General features: G+C 39.3%; 1 protein-coding gene and 1 long non-coding RNA gene across 2 annotated transcripts in view; one reads left to right on the plus strand and one right to left on the minus strand.

Moving 5' to 3' along the window:
* Positions 1-10852, plus strand: part of PKHD1L1 (PKHD1 like 1) — a 159903-nt gene extending 149051 nt beyond the window's left edge. Inside the window, exons 74-78 of the mRNA XM_058698855.1 lie at positions 1798-1949; positions 2346-2492; positions 2835-2988; positions 6586-6843; positions 10641-10852. Coding sequence (XP_058554838.1) covers positions 1798-1949; positions 2346-2492; positions 2835-2988; positions 6586-6843; positions 10641-10651 — 722 coding nt within the window. The 3' untranslated portion in view covers positions 10652-10852. The remainder of the gene's footprint in view (positions 1-1797; positions 1950-2345; positions 2493-2834; positions 2989-6585; positions 6844-10640) is intronic.
* Positions 2358-20078, minus strand: LOC131494448 (uncharacterized). Its single transcript, XR_009253407.1, has 4 exons — positions 19729-20078; positions 15306-15465; positions 14425-15212; positions 2358-2466 (listed from the first exon to the last, which is right to left on the minus strand). It is a non-coding gene; the product is annotated as an uncharacterized LOC131494448 (long non-coding RNA).
* Positions 20079-20103: the final 25 nt, after the last annotated feature.

Here is a 20103-nt window from a genome sequence, read left to right on the forward strand (position 1 = left end):
ACAGCAAAATATTGGGAAGTGGCAAGAAAGATGTGCACGTAGAAAAACTCCTGGCTCTCCACGTCCTTCACATAGTGTCAGGATATCCAGGAATTCCCAGGTGTCTAGAAAGGGGTCACTCAAGGGATCCCTACAGAGGGGACCTCTCGACAGATTGGTCAGGAATAAAAGCTCTTCAGGTTAAGGACTTTGGTTTCTTAAGGTGGCAGTTAGCAGAAATGGGTGCCTTCATGTGTCAAGCAGCCAGAGAAAATGTGTAAACAGTGCAGGCAGGTCGGACCTGCCACGCTGCACCAAAAACCAGCGAGGACGAGTGGTAATAGTAGTCTGTGGATATGAAGCACCTTTGTACTGCTACCCCTGGGTCACATGAGCCCTCATGCCTGGGAAGCCATCTTGGAGGAGAGTATATGGAGGGAATGGGGTGGAAGAAGGAGTCTGAAAGACTGAGCATTTATTCAGAGGGTCTAAGTCAACCAAAAGAGACCTGTTAAACTGACAGGACTGAAATTCCCTATGACCACGATTTTGAAAGTGTTCTGTGAGATCAGCTGCCTCCTTCTTCATGAGCACACTGAGCTTCATGGTTCAGCCTTAATGGAAGAAATGCAGTGCTCCTCGTCCTCAAGGCAGGACTCTGGATCTAGAAGGCACTGGATACCTAAGCACGAGGTGTTGTCAAGATTCAGAGTACACCAAAAATATCCTGCATAGAGTTGTTTTTTATTTTTTATTTTTTTTAATTTTTTTTTTCAACGTTTTTTTATTTATTTTTGGGACAGAGAGAGACAGAGCATGAATGGGGTAGGGGCAGAGAGAGAGGGAGACACAGAATCGGAAACAGGCTCCAGGCTCCGAGCCATCAGCCCAGAGCCTGACGCGGGGCTCAAACTCACGGACTGCGAGATCGTGACCTGGCTGAAGTCGGACGCTTAACCGACTGCGCCACCCAGGCGCCCCTAGAGTTGTTTTTTAAAAGATCACCCTGACTACAGTGTATAGAATGGAGTGGAAGAAGGAGAGAATGGATACAAGAAGCCAGTTTAAAAGTTGTTTTAGTAACCCCCTTCCCCCAATGATGGCTTTGACTACGATTTTGACAGTGGGGACAGAGAGACTGAGAAATCGGTAACTGATGATACGGTATGGGGGAGAAATGAAGTAGAAGAAGGGATCAAGCCAAAGTAGCAGGCTCTGACAAATGAGTATGATGAATAGAGGTGCCCCTTCTTAGGTAAGGAGCTCTGTGGGGGCAGCAGGTCTACGAGGACCCACCAAGCTAGACAAAGACAATAGAAACTACCTGTAGTGTTAAAATTAAACTTGAAAATCAAGGTCCAAAGCAAGTAACAATTTGTGGGTAATGTAGTGTTAATTTCAGAACTTACTAGCAGACATAGATGCGATGATGCTAATTATCCTTACATTAGAATTCTATTTTAAAAAAATGCTATGTGGCAATAAACTTGCATGACAGTGCTTCACTTCTTAACAAAGAAGGACATGGGAACGTATTAAATTAAGAAACATATTTCCCACTATGCTGTCATTCATTTTTCTTGTGTCTATTTTATCTACCTTTGGTTTTTCTTTAATTGCAGCTTAAAAACATATTCTCCAGAGTTCTCCATTTTCCTAAGCTCATCCATATGACTTTGTCATGTTGAGCTCATGTGCAGAGAAAAAGCTAAAGCATTCCATAATTTGGATGGAGGAGTGCAAACAAAAACTAAAGTGAAAAACTCTCATAATTCTATATTCTTAGATCCCATATGACATATTACTGTTTCCCCATAGGTCAGATGCAGTTATCTGAACTCCAAAAAATTGTTGGTTCTCTTGGACAAGCTGTAATTTCAGGAAAAACCAGTAGTATCCTTGGATTTAATATTTCTTCCATGTCTATCACCAATCCCATCCCCAGCCCAAGTGACTCTGCCTGGATTAAGGTAAGAAAGGGCAACTAGAAAAATATATCTTAGGTATTTAAAACATTGCTGCTTATTTCTTATTTTAACTCTTTATATTTCAATGCAATAATTTAGAGAGCATGTCTTTCTAATTAACGTTGGCTGTTTTTAATGGTATACTAAAATGATAAAGTAGTTGAAAAAGGAGCATATCTTCTAAAAAATTATTATTGGTATAAAATGTGATTTTCTTTGAATATTTATAACAGTGCTTCATGAATTTGATCAGGGGGAAATATTTTAAGAAAATTAATTTCACATATTAAGCATATTTTTACGCTTATTACATGTTACACTTGGCTTAAGATGAATTTGCTACTGACTGTAATTTATCATGTGAAAACCACTTCATCACTCATGACCGTTAATTTACAGGTGACTGCCCAACCAGTTGAAAGGTTTGCATTTCCTGTTCATCATGTGGCCTTTGTGTCCTCGCTCTCAGTGATCACTCAGCCCGTGGCAGCACAGCCAGGACAGCCATTTTCTCAGCAACCTGCAGTAAAGGCAGTAGATTCAGATGTAAGTTATAACCCAGAGCTTTAACTGAGTGAAGGAATTAAGCTATAAATTCTGGAAGGTGAGCCAACTTCTGTAATCCTGGTATGCTGGCAACCTGAGGATTTCACTACCCCTTGAAAACTGGACTAAAACCTGTGGATATCATATTTTACTGTTTTAAAAATGTTCCTTTTCAATGAACTTGTTCCACTGCCCACCCATATTTGTGAACTCCTTGTACAGGAGAAGCTTCTACAGATTTCAAATTTGTATTGAGGCATTTTAAATAATATAGTTTTGCATATCTTAAAAAAAAAGCATGGCAACAGGACAATTATAATTCTCTATTACTTTTTTCTTTAGGGTGATTGTGTATCAGTTGGGATTACTTCACTGACTTTGAAGGCCATACTAAAGGACTCCAATAATAACCACATCACTGGTCTTAGTGGAAATACAACAATTCCATTCAGCAGCTGCTGGGCCAACTACACAGACCTTACTCTTCTTAGAACAGGTGAGTGTACTATTTTGGATCTTCACATATACATCCACAAATAGGGATAATTATAATTGAACAAAGCATTCTATAATACTCTGATCAATAAATTATAGAAATTGGAACACTATACCTGCCTTGTTTCAGAGAACATTTCAGATAACATCTAGCTTACAAAAGTATCCAAAACAAAATAGAAATTAAAATAGGTAATTAAGGAAATTAAACAGATAATCTGAGGCTGTGCATCAAAATTATATCATGATTCATATTTTTATCCATTTGTTGATTTTTCTAAATTTTCACTAAATATGCATTACATTTATAATAAAAACAAGCAATACATAGATTTTCAAATTGAAGAAAAGGGAGGATAAGATAGGCTAATATAACTTTAATGCCCCATGCAGGGGTTCAGATTTGGACTGAAAAGTGGGTTCTAAGCTTTCTGAAAGCCATTACAAAGGCTTTCAGTGATTCCACACTGTGATTCCACAGTGCCCATCAGGAAAAACCAGTAAACAAACCGGTTGTTGCAGAGAATTATAACTTGCTCTGAGATCAGAACAAATGTGTCCTATGAATTTTCATAAAGTATACCAAATGAATCTGTATGAAGTGATATCTTCAATATTACAATAAATAGTTATAACTTCCACTGTGATGTTTCTTATATTATCGTTATACGGGTTGATGGCATAACTCCAATTGGTAAAAGCCTTCCTACTGAGGCCAAAACAGATTGTAGACTATCTACTGGTGATAGATTGTAGAGTATCTAAAAAAGAGAAATAGATAAATTACTTATACTTGAGACAGGCTTCTGTTAATCTGTTTACCATTAGTCTGGGCCCATTTAAGAACTTTATAGGCCCTAACTTCTGAAAAGTTATATTGGTACTCCCCACTTCTTACCACTGTTCTCTCACACATATATACATACTAAAGGTGAGAATAAAGGTAAAAAGTGAAGAGTAAAATAAGTAAAAGAAATTCCAATAATAGTCTGATTCTTTTCATATCAACCAAATATCAAAGACAAAAATCATTGCCCCTAAATATCTTTTTTCTTATTTTTTACTTCTTCTTGCTTTGATGGTACCCTAAACCAGACAAGCTTGGTCTGCCTACTAGGCAGCAGTATCTCAACCCAGTGTTCGATGGGACTCAAATGAAAATGAGTTGTGATCCTAGACAGGTACCTAGAATACCCTATACACTTGCTGGTTAAGGGCAGAGCCTAAGTCTTTCTGAGTCAGTGTAAATGGTAGTAGAACTGGGATCCTCTTCTGGGAAGTGAGGCACTTAACAAGAACCCAGGTGAAGAGAAGGTTGCCCACTGCCTCATGAAGGTGGACCCAAATGGTACCCAGTGGCAAAAACCCAACCTGGATGTTATGTTCTTCAAAGTGCCACTTCCAAATAGCAATGTTCCAAAATAACCAGTATCACTGGAATGCTGAAACAATAATATAAGTTTTGGTGTTTTATTGCGATAACAAAATATCATTCCCCTTTTATACACTAAATTTTCCTTCCTAGTGCAAAGCTTCCCTCGAAGTATTTATCTGACTGCTGTGGAGAACAGCCATTGATTGCTTCTAATCTCTTTCTTGCTTGCTTACCTGCTGTCCTACTTTCTTACTTTCATCAAGTGTACGGTCTCAGTTCTCTGGTTGTATATAGTAAGGAACACCAACGACAGTCATCTCTTCATTATCTTTAGATCAGTTATCTAGTTTGTAGATTAACCACTATAAAATTGTAATAACAACAAAGCACATGAGAAAAAAATAACAAAGCATTGTTTTTGTAACTCTTTCTGGTAGGCAACCCCCATAGTTACTGGAAGTAGGAAATCCCCTTGCAGATCAGCCGAGAGCCTGACAGTGTGGCCCCACACCCTCTTCTGCTTTTAGCTCAATAAGAAGCAAAGCAGGGGCCAAGATAGAGAGGAGGTATGGGTTGTGGTTTCTCACACAGAAAATGGGGATGTGAGAATTAAGTGAGAAAAGGGTGGAAGAAGAATAAAGTAAACAGCTGAATCTGCATCTTTGAGCAATCTGGATAAAAAATAGTATTCCTAGTGGATAACAACATTTGGGACATGTTTACCTGGCAACCTATATGATATAAAGTGCTTGTTTCTGTTCTTATTGCTACATAACACACCAGCCCCAAATCTAATGGCTCAAACAACAACCATTTCACTTGCTCACAACAGTGTGGGCCAGGAATTTGGACAGGGATGGCTTATATCTGCTCAGTGATGTCTGGAGCTTTAGCTGGGATAGCTTGACTGAAATCATATCCCTAAGGTTTTGATTCTGGATTTTAGCTAGGTTCTTCAGTTCTCCTGCAGGGAGTGGCCTCTCCACAAGGCTCTCTTGGGCTTCCTCACAGTATATATAAAACGTACTGAAAATACAGTACATTTTAAGAAAAAAATACGCCTGCCACGAAACTGCAGTTTTTTTCAAACTGAAAAAAGGAAAGAGTTAAATACGCCATTGTCATGGATTGTAATGGTGGCAGAAAATTCTATAGAACAAGGACCGTCTGTCTTGAAAGTTACAGAATGCACTGGCGTTGTTTGTGAAAGCACAATGAGGTCAAGATCTAACTATACTCTGAAAGAAAGGAAAGGAAGGGGAAGGGAAGGGAAAGGAAGGGAAGGAGAGGAAAGGAGATGGAAGGGAAGGGAAGGGAAGAAAGAAGGAGGGGGAGGGAGGGATGAAGGGACAGAGAGGCAAAGAAAGAAAACAGAAATGATTTTTTTAAAAAAAGATAATAGAAGGCGAGGAATGAAAACTTCAGGTTTGGACAAGAATTGCAAACTCGGTGTGGTAGCCATTATTAATGACAGCAGGAGTTGTAGAAGCAATTATGTCAAGGAAAAATATATTGGTTATCTCATGTTCAAAACCGGGGAGATTTAACATATGGATTAAAAAATATTTGGATAAGCTTTTTATGTTCCACATTCTAAAAATATCTAAAAAGTTTCCTTAAGCTTGTCTGCATGGAAGTAAGAAGAAAGGGTCACAATCGTGCAACACAAAAATAGCATCTGACTTAAAGGAAGTGTGAAAAACAGTAAAATTGTTGAATCAAAATGGAGGGCATATGGTTTTTGTTGTACTATTCTTCCAACTCTTCTGTGATTGAAACTTTTCAAAATAAAAAGTTTAGTATTTCGGCATCCACCCCCATCTCCCCCAGCTGAGGCTGAGGCTTCTCTACTGCAGGCCAAGTATCCAGGGATGGAACAGAGGCTCAGTATTTTTACTTCCTTTCCCTACTGTCCCTCATTTTAAGCAACCTCTCTCTAGTCGTGAGCACTAGGAAGATATCCCTAAGAAGCAAGTACTGATGCTACAGAAAGAAAATCTAGCCAGATTTCCCCTGCCCACAGTTGATGGGCAGTTGGAACTCTAACTCTGAGACCTCCTCTATGCGTGTTTATACTTCAACGAATCTATTTGGCTCAATTTCCAAAAATACTTCATTAGGAATTATACAGTACTTTTAAGTCAATGAAAACCCAACTGGGTCTGTGTGAAAACAAACAAATTATAAAAGGAAGTCAAATTCTATAATGATGTTTCTTCCTAGGAAAAAATTATAAGATTGAATTTATACTGGATGATATTGCCCAGGTGGAATCTGGGACTCTGAGCCTACCAGCACAGTCTATCGCTAGTGGTGGTGGCACCAATGGTGGCAGCAGCAGCAGTGACAGTAGCAGCGGCAAAGCATCGACTGTGAGCACAGCTGCGCAGACAGTGATTGTAGTAATTAGCTGTCTGATGGGAAGAGTGTTGCTCTTGGAAACATTTATGGCCACAGTCTTGATTTTGAACATAAATCTAGGTAAGCATAGTTCATTTCTTATGTAATGTATGTGTATGTCTCCACATACTGAGGTTCCAGTAAATGTTTACTAAACAGAGATCAAGGGCACAACCATTGTGCATGACACCACTGGGAACACAGAGACATGGTCTTGGCCATTGAGAAAGTAATAGCTTCAGTGGTAGAGATAAAGACAACCTTACAGGAAGTGTTATTCACATTACATGACGGCATATGGGAATGTGGGGAATGAGAAGATAATGGTGGGCTCTCTTTCAGTTACAAGGGGTAGAAGCTCAGCTTGAATTGGTTTAGGCAGTAAAATGAACTCACTTAACTGAGAAGTCCAGTTGTGATTTCTGCTATAACTAGACCTAAGCACTCACATGATGTCATCCAAAAATTATGTCTCTCCATCTCTGGGCTCCATGCTACTTGATGGTAGTAGATTCACTCTCAGGCAGACTGACCACCCCCAAACCTCATGGCAGGGGTACCACCTGTGTCTTCACGTATGTTCTACCAGCCCGGCAGCTAATGCAGAAAGAGCAAACGACTTTCTCGACACTTTCAGCAAAATCCCAAAGCAGTATCATTGACCTAGTTTGGGTCACACATCCATTCTTGAACCAATCACTAGGGCCACCGGGTGCTGTGTACCCCATCCCAGCTAATGCCAAGGTCATTTTTCTCATCTCTCAGGCTGATACTTCTTAGGCTTCTTTCCTTCAAGCTCCATGTCCCTTCAAGTTGCCCTGTGTCCATCCATAATGTTACAGATCTGTTCCTCCTTTAAAGTCTTGGGGCTCCACTTACAACTTCTTCTTTTTTATTACTTCTTTCTTGACCTTTTATAATAGCCTCCTGAATTCCCTGCTTCCGAACTCCTCACTTTCAGCCTATCCTCCATATAGCTGTCAGATTTATGACATGTAGTGATGTCATGTAGTGATTTGTCATGTCAGATCCTCAAAGATTCCTCACTACATGCAAATTGTAATCAACACCAAAGGTCCTGAAGTCAGTTTTGAAGATTTCCTCCTGTGACAAATCATTCCTAGAAAAGATTCTTACCATCCTACGTATTCCCTCCCTTTGGGCTTTCTCTGCTCATGGCATCCTGCCAGGCCTTGCTGAAGATCCAGCTCCTCCACCAGGTTTCCCTTCTTTCTTCCCACTCGCTAATACATGTAATTCTCTTCTCCCTTGTTCTCCAGTTATGCTTTGTTTCTACCATTATTATAGCCTTTCCTGTGGTATACTTGTATTAAACTTACACAAATTCAAATCTACCTTCCTTCACTAAATAAACTGTGAGTACTCAGAAGATAAGATCACATACCGTATTTATCATAGGTGCTAAAAATGTGGTTTAGTTGATTTTAAATATTAAAAGGGGGACAAGTCCTGCCTGTCAACATAGGAGGAAATGTTGAGTTGGGGTAATATAGGCAAACAGTAAAAAGCTTAGATTGGCAGGTATTAATCAGTTTGCAGTTGATCTAATAGGGGAATGATGAAGAGTTTCTGACAGATTAATGAGATGAAAGTATCACATAAAGAATACTGATAAGATTTAAGAAGATGAAAACGGTTCTAGAGATTGGTTGCACAGCAGTGTGAACATACCTAAAGCTACTTGTCCACTTTAAAAATGGTTAAAATTTGGGGTGCATGGGTGGCTCAGTTGGTTAAATGCCCGACTTCAGCTCAGGTCATGGCCTCACGGTTGGTGAGTTTGAGCCCCATATTGGGCTCTGTGCTGACAGCTCAGAGCCTGGAGTCTGCTTTAGATTGTGTCTCCCTCTCTTTCTCTGCCCCTCCCTCACTCACTCTCTCTCTCTCTCTCTCTCTCTCAAAAATAAACATTTAAAAATTTTTTAAATAAATAAAAATGGTTAAATTTTATGTTATATGGATTTCACCCTGATTAAAAATAAAATTTAAAAAATCAGGTTGATCTATACAGAACCAATACAGATCTCCAAATATCAAAAGATGATAAATATTCTAAGTTTTAAGATACCTAATTAGATTCTTATATTTGAGTAATAATCAAAATCCAAAGAAAGATTTAAGAAGAATTTGAGATGGGGTAATAATTTAAAAGGATACTGAAGAATTTCAAGCAATAAAAGCCAAGACCAGAATTTAAATTTAAACATAGATAAGGTCAGGATGAAGGGACACATTGAGGCTGGTTCTGGGAGTAGCAGAACAAACTGGAGGCTGGGGTTTCAAGAACAATGATCAAACAGGAATTATCTGTTCTTTCCTCTTAATGGCAGAAATTAATTAGGAGACAGCTGTCAAGGGAGAAGTGTGGTTTGAAGAGACTCAGTCCTGGCCTCTTATAGCTGAATAAGGGTGGGTTTAGAATTAAGGGACAAGAGGGAAATGATCAGCACACAAGTTATTGTATTTTTATAAAGCCAGAATTCTAAAAGAAGCAAAACCAGACGTCCATTTTACAATAGCATGACAGGTACTGCTTGAATTTGTTTCTTCTCAGAAGCATTAAACTATAAGGTATAACTACTGCTTAGTATATCTTTGTGCATTTTGTATTTACTCACTAAATGCATTGTTTTCTAATTATCCTCACTGACTTTCAGCCTGCTTGTTCCCAAAAACTTTGGAATTATATAAAATTCAGAAAATTCTATTTTCAAGTCATTAGTAAATAATATTGTTCCTGGCATTTTCTCCTCCCCCCTCTTCCCCCCCTCCTCTCCTTCTTCCCTTCCTCCCCCTCCTCCCCCTCCTCCTCCCCCTCCTCCCCCTCCCCTTCCTCCTTCCTCTTTTGAATGTTTATTTATTTTGAGAGCAAGACAACATGAGCAGAGGAGGGACAGAAAGACACAGAATCCAAAGCAGGCTCCCGGCTCTGAGCTGTCAGCACAGAGCCCAATGCAGGGCTCAAACCCATGAACCTCAAGGTCATGACCTGAGCCGAAGTCAGTCACTTAACTGACTGAGCCACCCAAGCGCCCCTATTCTTGGCATTTTCTTTAGGACTTTTTTTCTCCAGATAGAAAAATTAATCAACATCTTCTCCCTTGCTACTAAATAATTGCTCAGTAATCTATCCTTCAATTAAAACATAAAATGATTTCAACACCACTGTCCTAGTCTTGGGCTACTATAACAAAATACCACAGACTAAGTGGCTTTCTCATGGTTCTGGAGGCTGGAAATTTATTTCTCATGGTTCTGAAGGCTGGAAGTCTGAGATCACGGTGCCAGCATGGTGAGGTGAGGGCCCACTGCTAGGTCACTGATGGTGCCCTCACAGGATAGAAGGGCCTCAGGAGCTCTGGGGGTCTCTTTTATAAGAACACTAATCCCATCATGATGGTTCCACTCTCAGGACTTAAACACCTCCCAAAGGCCCCACATGCAAATACTATCTCATTGGGTGTTAGGTTTTCAATGTAGGAATTTGGGGGTGGGGTGCATTCACACCATACCAACTATTAATGAAATGAAATGCTGGGATTTTTATAACTTTGCATTCTGAATTAACACTTCTATTTGTAAGAAAGTCATGAAGTTCCACTAAATAAAATGACATCTTGAATGTGAAAAATACAAAATTTAAGCACCATTATTGTCTCTCCCCAGTTCCACAAAAAGAGTCATTATTGATTCAAACAATACATGGTCAACTTTGAAATACTACTTTTTTCGTACTGCTTTTGCCCTATTAACCATACCATGAAATATTAGAAATGTTAAATGAATGAAACATATTTTAAACCACACTAGATGTTACTGCTACTTAAAAAAATACTTGTATTGTTTTCACGTTTCAGGATGCAACTAAAAGTGTGCTGTTCCGAAGAACAGGCTGAAAACAAAAACACAAGAGCTGCTTTTTACGAGCTATTTTATTGCGCAACAAGAAAAAGCCTATAGCGTTTTCAAGAAAATAAGCGAAAAATATTTTTATAATATATAAAATGTACTAATTAGCTTTCATGACAAAAATCAAATTTATTCAAAATATAAGTCTTTTGATTCCTTATATTCATATGTTCTTATTTCATTTAAAAAAAAACTTTAAGAAATCTTTGATTTGGAAGCAGATATGCCACCTCCAAGTTGCTATACCTACAAATCATAGAGTCCTTTATGTTTGCAAGAGCTTGTCTAGTTTTGACTTACCCACTTTTAGATCAGATTGGAAGCATTTTGAATTTGTGTATGTACTGGGGGATCTGACTTCCTTTATCCATTCATGACGCTCTGATTTCCAATGATCTAAACCATTCTAATTTCTTAGGATTTTGGAGAAATGAGATTTGTTTTATACCTTTTTCAGACAAAGTTGCTGATTTTCAGATCTATAGTAATCCTGTAAATTCTAGGTTGCCCTGAATTTCTGGGCCTGCCAAACCCTGGCTACCATTCTAAGAGTTTTTGTTGTTGTCTCTGGAGCAAACTTTTGGAAAAAGCCCAAATTATCTCTGCTTACGTTCTTCCCACTCAAAAATGCCTCAGCTATGAGTGTAGCTTCCTACAACCCCATGCTATAGCACAAGAAATACGTATTTTTAAGAGAATAAAATAAGGGAATGCAAAAAAAATCATAATTAATGTAGATAAGTTAACCAAAAGCTCTCATACTATGAAAATTGTACTTTTTACTCAGAAAATTCTAAAGGAAATGCTTAATTTTGAAGAAGAACTATCAATAAAGGCATTGTAGCTATGTCCAGAGCAAGAAAAACTGATACTCAGAAAAGTTACCTTCCAGCAAGTAACAACACTAAGGAAGCATTGGGAACAGCTGCGAACATTCAACAAATTTCAGACCTTTCTCTTCTGTCTGCCATTTCCTAGTATATTCACCCCACCTCATTGTTAATCTTGGTTAAGAAAAATAGTAAACATTTACCAGGTAGCAAATCCAAATATCTTTGTATAAACCTGGCATTTTGTTCAGTCAAACTGAACAAATCTATTTAATCAAATCTATCTATCTAGTCAAATCTATTTAGCATTTACTAGATATGAGACATTCTAGTGAGAAGACTACAGGGAATAAGATGCTGTCTCTACTTTCTACCAGCTCACAAAGTAGTTGGGGAAATAGTCCTGGAAAAAGGTAACACTGATGCAGTACAGTATGTGAGGACCACAGCTCAAGGGTGATGCCTGAGATGAGTGTTGAGGAATAAAGCATGAGATGAACCAAGGAAGGAAGAGAGTCCTGGCAGAGGTGTGGTGGCAAGAACGAAGGCTGAACACCAGTAGATGGTGAGTTCCTTGAAGGCAGGGCACTCCTTATGCAGCATGTCTTCCTGCCATGTAACAAAACATCCAGCACTAGTAGATCCTGATTCGCTGTTTAGTGGACAAATGAAGCATGGAATGTGGGGAAATCAGCAAGCAGTCTGATGTTACTGGAACACCAATCTGACATAAGGAACGGCACCAAGCAAGGCTGGAAGGAGAGACAACAGTCTTCTGTGCCATGCCATCAGAGGAGCTTGGATTTATTTTGTAGGTCCTAGGGATGCAGTTTTAACTAGGTATTAAAATAGAAGTTTCGGCTAGGACACATTTTAAAGGGGGGGGGGGGGGGTTACCAAACAAAGATGTACAACCTTTTTAAGTAGGTAGCCCAGAAGAGTAGATTGGAGGATTTTTGGAGAGCAGTTTTTTGGAAATAGCTATGCTGAGAGACCCTTTGCAAAGGGAAAGGATTGGATGTACTAGCTTGCAATGCCAAAGCAAGAGACAAGGATTTTAATTAGGCTTATGGAAGCTCAGAGGTTTGAGGCACGCAATGGATTGGTGTCGGACTCATTGCTGTTAAGAATCCTAGACAAAAAGGTTTTAAATAGCCTTCATTCATAAGCTGGCCACCTTTAAAAAAAAATGTTTCTTTGAACAATGCTGTCTTAGAAATTCATTTTTAATTTTTTAGAAATACTTTTTAATGTTAGAAGTGGCTATTTACTGGTATATTAGGATTGTTCTATCCACGATGTGAAAAATTCATAAAAATAAATATAATGCTTCCACTTTGCTCAATGTAAGAAACAGGATAAGTTAATAAGAAAGAAGAAAAAAGAATGTCTTCCTATATTTCTGATAAGTAAAACATTTATGTCTTGTACTACTGTTTCTACTCTTTTCTAGGCTCTATCACTTTTGATCATTGCAGTGTCTCCCAGACGGTGCATCTACTACTACCACTGCGGTGCCTGAGTGGCTCAGTCGGTTGTGCGTCCGACTTTGGCTCAGGACATAATCTCATGCGGTCAAAGCCCCTCATGGGGCTCTATAATGACAGCTCAGAGCCTGGAGCCTGCTTCAGATTCTGTGTCTCCCTCTCTCTCTGCCCCTCCCCCACTCAGGCTCGGTCTCTCTCTCTCAATAAACATTAAAAAAATTAGAATACTACTACTAACAATAACAATAAATAAAGATTCACCACATGCTTACTATGTGTCAGACATATGCTGAGTGTTCTATGTGGACTCTTTCCTTACAATAACCCTGTGAAGTCATTGCCCCCTTTTCCAGATGAGGACACTGTTGAAACCTAAAAAGATTTAATAAAATGCCCCAGTTCACAGAGCTTCCAATGGTAAAGCTAGGATTCAATCTACCTCCAGAACCAAGTGGCAACATTTCACTGCTTCTCACTTTTCTTCAAGCACTGGAAAGTGTTTCATTCTGAAGAAGTTTTTCATAAAACGTATTTATGTCTAAGACACAAATTCTAGGTTTATACTTTTGACCTCTATGGCCTCAAGCATGTTCTTAGTTTTTCTCATTCTCGGTTTCTTCACACGTAAAATGTGGAAAATATCTACCTTGCAGTGTGGTATTTGAGGACTGATGATAGCATGTATATGAAATTCAATAATAGTGCCTAACAGGTGGTAGGTGGTAAATGGTAGCCACTCTTGCTATTTTTAGTACCATAATGTTGCCTATATCATGTCAATCCCTGGCCCAATAAATCATTAGACTTCTTATTACACCAGAACAAGGTCTAGCATGTAATAAACACTGTGAGTGTTAATTAAATAGACTCTTAGGCTGGGTACAGGCCACCTAGAATAAAGACTAATTCCCCATCTCCCTTGCCATTAGGAATGACCAACTTTTGTGTAGTAAGTTATAAAACTGGAAATAATCTTGTGGAATATTGTAGAAAGTTAAAAACTGGCTGTTAGGCATCGCTTTGCCTTTTCTTCATCCTTTTCTGCTGTGTGGAACAAGATGTGTCCTTGGGCCAGGGAGACAAAGGCCAGCCCCTGAGTGCTCAGTTGCAAGGAGCTTGAGTCCCCGACAATGTGGTGCCCTATTACCAGCCCTTGCTCTTGCACGGTTTCCTTGTTACTTGGCAGAAATACTAAACCTAAACGACGTATCTCCTGGTTTCAGAAGATTCTTGAAAGAAACAAGAGAACAGGGAATTAATCCTTCCCATCCAGGGATGTGGGCAGGGATAATACCAGGGCAAGAGAATAATTTAAAATATCACATATATCTTTGAAGTTTTTGCCTGTATCCTCCAAAACAGAAGTGCTTAAACCTTGATCTGAATCCATTGCATATTTGGTTTAGGAAGCCTACCTGAAACAGGTGAACCATCACACTTTTCTTCCATGTTCATCAGTGGGCATTTTCAGCTTCCTCAGGCCAGTACCAGCTGCCAAGAAGTGTTCAGCTTCCAATGAAGGAAACACTCACCTCTCCAGAGAGTAGCTACAAACACATTTGTAAGACCAAAAGGAAAAGTACCTGCTGTAGGGGTTACAATAGGTATTTGAATACTTGTGGGCAATCTGACCAGCTGTAACAAGCCTCTAGCTGTCTTACTTACAGGTCCTAATAGACTACTGTAATTATGATGATCAGATTGTTCTAAAATTAGATAACTCCCTATGAAAAAACTGTTCTTTCAGGCATTCTGTTTACCCATGACAAGCTGATTTTATTAGAGAAGTTCCTCCAGGTTAAGTGTTCTTTATGCTTTTCACTTCTCTAACATGCTTAGCACACGCTGTGCCGATGGTCAGTGTTGAATAAACTGTTTCATTAAACAAATGAGTAGGCTGCACAATGAAACTTTACAAGATTTTTGAGATAAACAAGTCCTTCCAAATATTATAGAAATTGCACTTTATCTTCACTTACTGCCTTAACATTTCAAATAACAGTGTATAAAATTCACATCCAGTTAGACAACACAAGTTGTGGTTGCTATGGTAATGGGCTCAGAGCCTATGAGCAGAAAAAAATAATTCCTTTTGAACAAGATATTTATTTGTGTGTCCAGTTACGTGGCAAGAGTATTTTCCTTTGGCTTTTCTTTACAGTAATTTATTCAGGCAGATGACCTTTTATGTATATAAGTTCTCCTGAGGAAGACAGAAAATAAATATATTAAGTTTTTATATTAAAACAGTATATACAGAGAAATGTTTTTAATAAGAATTGATGGTATGTCTCACATTTTAAAGGGCCAGACATGGTCACAGGGGGATCCAGGAGCAGCAATTTGAAATGAAGAGATTAAAAAGCAACAATCAAGACACATGTCCTTCCAAGTGAATTTGAATTGATGGACAACAGCAAATCTCTATTTTGAACAGGACCTTTATTGTGAAGAAGCTTTAAAAATATTTATATTAATCATACAGCAAAGTACCAAGCTAATTTAGAGGAAAGAAAAAAATAAAATACAAAAGACTAGTTAGAGATGATTATGAGAATTCTGGTGTGCTAAAATGATAGATACTGAGAAGAAAGAATGGACAAAACTTGGTAACAGATACTATTAGAAGCACAATATCCCAGAAGTAGTGAGAAAAAGCATGGAGAAGGTAGGGTTGTAGGTGCTTTCCTTGTAACAGCTGTTTTCACGTTCTTTTTTTTTTTTTTTAAGTACTCATTTATTTATTTTGAGAGAGAGAAAGAACGAGAACGAGTAGGGGAGGGGCAGAGAGAGAGAGGGAGAGAGAGAGAATCCCAACAGGCCCTGTACTGTCAGCCCGGAGCCTGTTGTGGGGCTCAAACCCATGAACTGTGAGATAATGACCTGAGCTGAAATCAAGAGTCAGATGCTTAACCAACTGAGCCATCCAGGCACCCCTCCCCCTCTGTTTTTAAAATCAAAAGGGCAAAGGAGTTGAGGGATGTACTCAGAATGTAACTTTAAAATTTAGCATTCCTTCTTCTTTCCCCCTTTTTATATGTTACTAACAAACATGTCTATTTCTGGCTGCTGGTAACAGAAAATTCACTCCTCTTTTTCCTGGAAGCACTATGCCCTGCTGTGAGCTGAAAGAAGATTCTGCTAGACTTGAAGATGATAAAACTTTCGTTGACCTTATTGCTTTGTTTCCAACACATTTCCACATACATTATGCCACTTAGTTTGCAAATTAAACCTATAAGGCAGGAATTATTAATCTAATTTTGCAGATGAGAAAACTAAGCTCAAATGTGTTTAAGGCTGAAGCCACCATGTCCATCATGCTACAGCTGAATGAATTAGGCTTTCATTGTTCATTCAGTGTTGTTTCATTTTTAAGTTTTCAATTCACATACGAAACAGATTGTGTTATAAACTGTTACTTTATATTGGTTGTCAGCATGTTAACACATTTACCCTTAGAAATAATAAATGACCTTACATTTCCAGATCTCAGATCACATCTACTTAACTCATAATATAGCTGAACTATATTACAGCTCTAATAACAACATGGACATTAGCCAAAGAGGTATTATGTTGTTGAACCTCACTACTGGAACACAGAAGTGAAGAGTTAAGGGTATCTTTTTTAAATGAATCCATTTTCTTTCCTTCCTTCCTTCCTTCCTTCCTTCCTTCCTTCCTTCCTTCCTTCCTTCCTTCCTTCCTTCCTTTTAGAGAGAGAGCACAAGTGGGAGAGAAGGGCAGAGGGGGAGAGGCAGAGAGAGAGAGAGAGAGAGAGAGAGAGAGAGAGAGAGAAATCTTAATCAGGCTCCACGCTCAATGCAGAGCCCAATGCAGGGATCAATCTCACAACCACGAGATCATGACCTGAGCCAAAATCAAGAGTGGGGTTGCTTAACTGAGCCACCCAGGTGCCCCTGAATCCATTTCTAATAAAAGACATGGATTATTTTTATCTATTCCTATCCAGGCCTCTTCTAAAGGTTAAGTTGTTTAACCCTAAATTATTCTTAAACCTTGGGTCTTCCTGTATTTAGCAATAAAAATTACTACCAATTGAATATACTATAGTAATATTTGTGATGGAAAATATTTAAATCCTTCACAGAAAGTCAGTTTTCCTTTAACAGAAAATAAGAAAGCTGCTTCAGACTTTCTGTTTTCTCTATTAAGCAACTGATATTATGTATTAAATGGTGATGACGGATATTAAAAAATAAGTTAGTTTTCCAGAACATTAAAATGTATTATTTTGAAAGCAAGCACGATTCTCTAGAATAGAAAGATCAATAAAACAATCCATTAAGATTATCATCAGAAAATCCTTTGCTTTCAAACGTATCTATTCAAAACTGTCACTCTGTGAGCCGCGAGGCTTTGTTTTGCTTGATCGAGAAATGAATGTGACTTTATAATCTGTATTCAACCACGAACAGCTGCTCATTAATAAAAGGCCATTAAAGTCCAAGTCAGAACAGCAGGTCTAAAATTATGCTTGAGGAAAAACCATCCCTTTAGTGAAAAGACAGAGAATTGGGTTGGGGAGATCTGGAAACACTGGGCTGTGTTTGCAAGGTCTGCCCTAACTACTGGGCAGGGATGGGAGGACAGTTGACAGAACACTACTCAGACCCACATGGAGAACTCAGAACAACAAAGCCCATACAGGCTTTGAACTGGGAGATTAAATGGTGAGCTGGAAGTTGATAAAAGTGAATAAATCAAGTTGGTGATTAGGGATTGGGCAGGGGCAAATCAGAAGCCTCAAAATGGGCAAAGTGTCTGAACACAGAGCAGGTAGAATTAACTGCAACCCATGGAAGACAGGCAATTCAGAAAATTTTTCATATACCAAGTCTATGCCTTATCCTCCTCCCACTTGACATTTGGTGGTCCCTATTCCCACCCCACCCAAGCCTTGGGCGGAAGACTGGTCCTCAAATTGCACACTCCCAAAGGATGGTCCCCATGTAAGATCCCAAGTTATTGGCAGCTGTGATTCCCAATTACAGAATTACTAGTCAACGACTGAAGATGATTTTAAATGTGATTTCATAGGTATTTTCAAAGTAAACCAAGTCTGCAATCTTTAACAAGTTTTGTTTTGTTATTGTGTTGGAAAAGAAATATTCAGTAACTAGTTGTTTCTAGAAAAATATATACCTTTTGTTTCGTTTCATTTGGAAATGGCAAATTTAATTTAAAAAACCCTTAAGAATAAAAAATATCATAGGGGTATGATAGTTTGAAGCAAAGATATGTGTCTAAGAAAAAACATTTTGAAAATATGTTTTTGTCAAGATGTAGGCTATTTTGGATTATTGATTAGGGGAATCCAAAAAAAAAAAAAAATTGAGGGATTTTGCATTGTTAGGATATAGGCATGTGAAGAGATTAAGGTTAGAATAGGTGTTTAAAAGACTGCAGAGGATTTAGTGGGTTTACGGAGGTACAGTAACTGGGAATGATGATGAAATAGTGTACTAGTAGTATAACAGCAGCAGCTGCAGTAATAGCTATTGTGTATGTATGCTTGCCGCGTGCCAGGCTCTGCCCTAAGAGCTTTGAACCGGTTAGCCATCCTAGGAAGTAGGGACTATTATGTGCACAGGCTGCTTTCAAGCAAACAGGCTTGAGCAATGGAGTATAAGAAGGGCCCACAGAGACCCCCTGGCTGAATACAGGCCCATCAGGGGTTCCACCTCAAAATATCCATAGGCCCTAACTGACCAATGGGCTACTTACAAATAGGCACAATTACCAAAAAAGGGAGAATTCAGTACTTCACCATACCTCCTTATCTTCCCCCTTTAAAAACAGTCCCAGGGACACGTGAGAGGCTCAGTTGGTTGAGCATCTGCCTCTTGACTTTGGCTCAGGTTATGATCCCAGGGTCCTGGGATGGAACCCCATGTCAGACTCCATGCTGGGCTTGGAGGCTGCTCAAAATTTTCTCTCCCTCTGCCTCTCCTCTGCTGTGCTGTGTTGTCCCTGGCTCCCCTGTGGTGTATTCGAGAAAGTTCTATCTCCTTTGTTCTGCCTCATACACATTTTTTCACCTCCAGGGCCATTGTCCACCTGATGGTGTCTCCACATTTGGGGGCTCCCATCCAGTGGTGAGACACCCCATTATGGTCATGTTACTGATGAGGAAACTGTGAAATAATGTATCCAAAGTTACATAGAATCATTCTAGAGCAAAAGTTATAAACATACAGTTCATCTCTTGGGGATAAACAAGTTAAATTACAAGAAATGTGGTACGGATTGGAGTGGGAAGGGTACTTACAAAGTAAGTGGGTAGGTGAGTGCTGGTTAGGTGACTTAAATGATTGTAGTAAAAAAGAGATAAAAAACCAAAACATAACACGAACTGCTTTCAGCCTCTGACCATAAAAACTATTGCTTTGCGACAGTGGAGCAGATAGTTTTCTGACGGCCCCTCGCCCACAACAAGCAAAGAATCCCGGCCTTTTAATAGCATACAGGACAAAAACGGACTTGAAAGAGAGAACCATAGAAAGAAAGAAAATCTTAGTTTGGCAGAATGGCTAGCTTGCGCTGCAAGCGACGAAAAAATGCAGGAACAAAGTTAAGTGCCACTTTTTAACTTCTAATTAAAGGAAATTCAATAACTTGGAGGAGGCCAAGTCCTGAATTAAACTAAATGTTTCGCACCCCTAAAGTGGAGGAATGATTGAGACCTGGCTTACCGACAGCCAAATTACCCTGAGACAGCCGCAATTCCCCCATTTTGCAATCTAAATACTGCTCTCCCTTGATCCCATCTGGTAGGGGGATTCTGTAGGTTGAACGAAAAAGGGGCTTGGTTGGAGCGGAGGAACTCTGCACAGAAAGTAGAGCAACACGGAAGAAACCCAGTCGTTGTGAGACGGAACAGTCCGTACTGCCAGCAACAGACACAGAAAACCTACCCGTACCCTAGCCTCTGCCACAGACACGCCGGCCACCGCTCTCCCCGCCCCGCCGGCGCTCATTGGCTTAGCCCGGTCGCCGGACTCGCAGTCTCTTGTCTATTGGGCCAGACAGGACCTGGGCGGGGTGCGGAAGTGAGGGCCCGGAGACCA

This window comes from Neofelis nebulosa, chromosome 14 (assembly GCF_028018385.1).
Source record: "Neofelis nebulosa isolate mNeoNeb1 chromosome 14, mNeoNeb1.pri, whole genome shotgun sequence".
In the NCBI taxonomy this organism is placed as follows: Eukaryota; Metazoa; Chordata; class Mammalia; order Carnivora; family Felidae; genus Neofelis; species Neofelis nebulosa.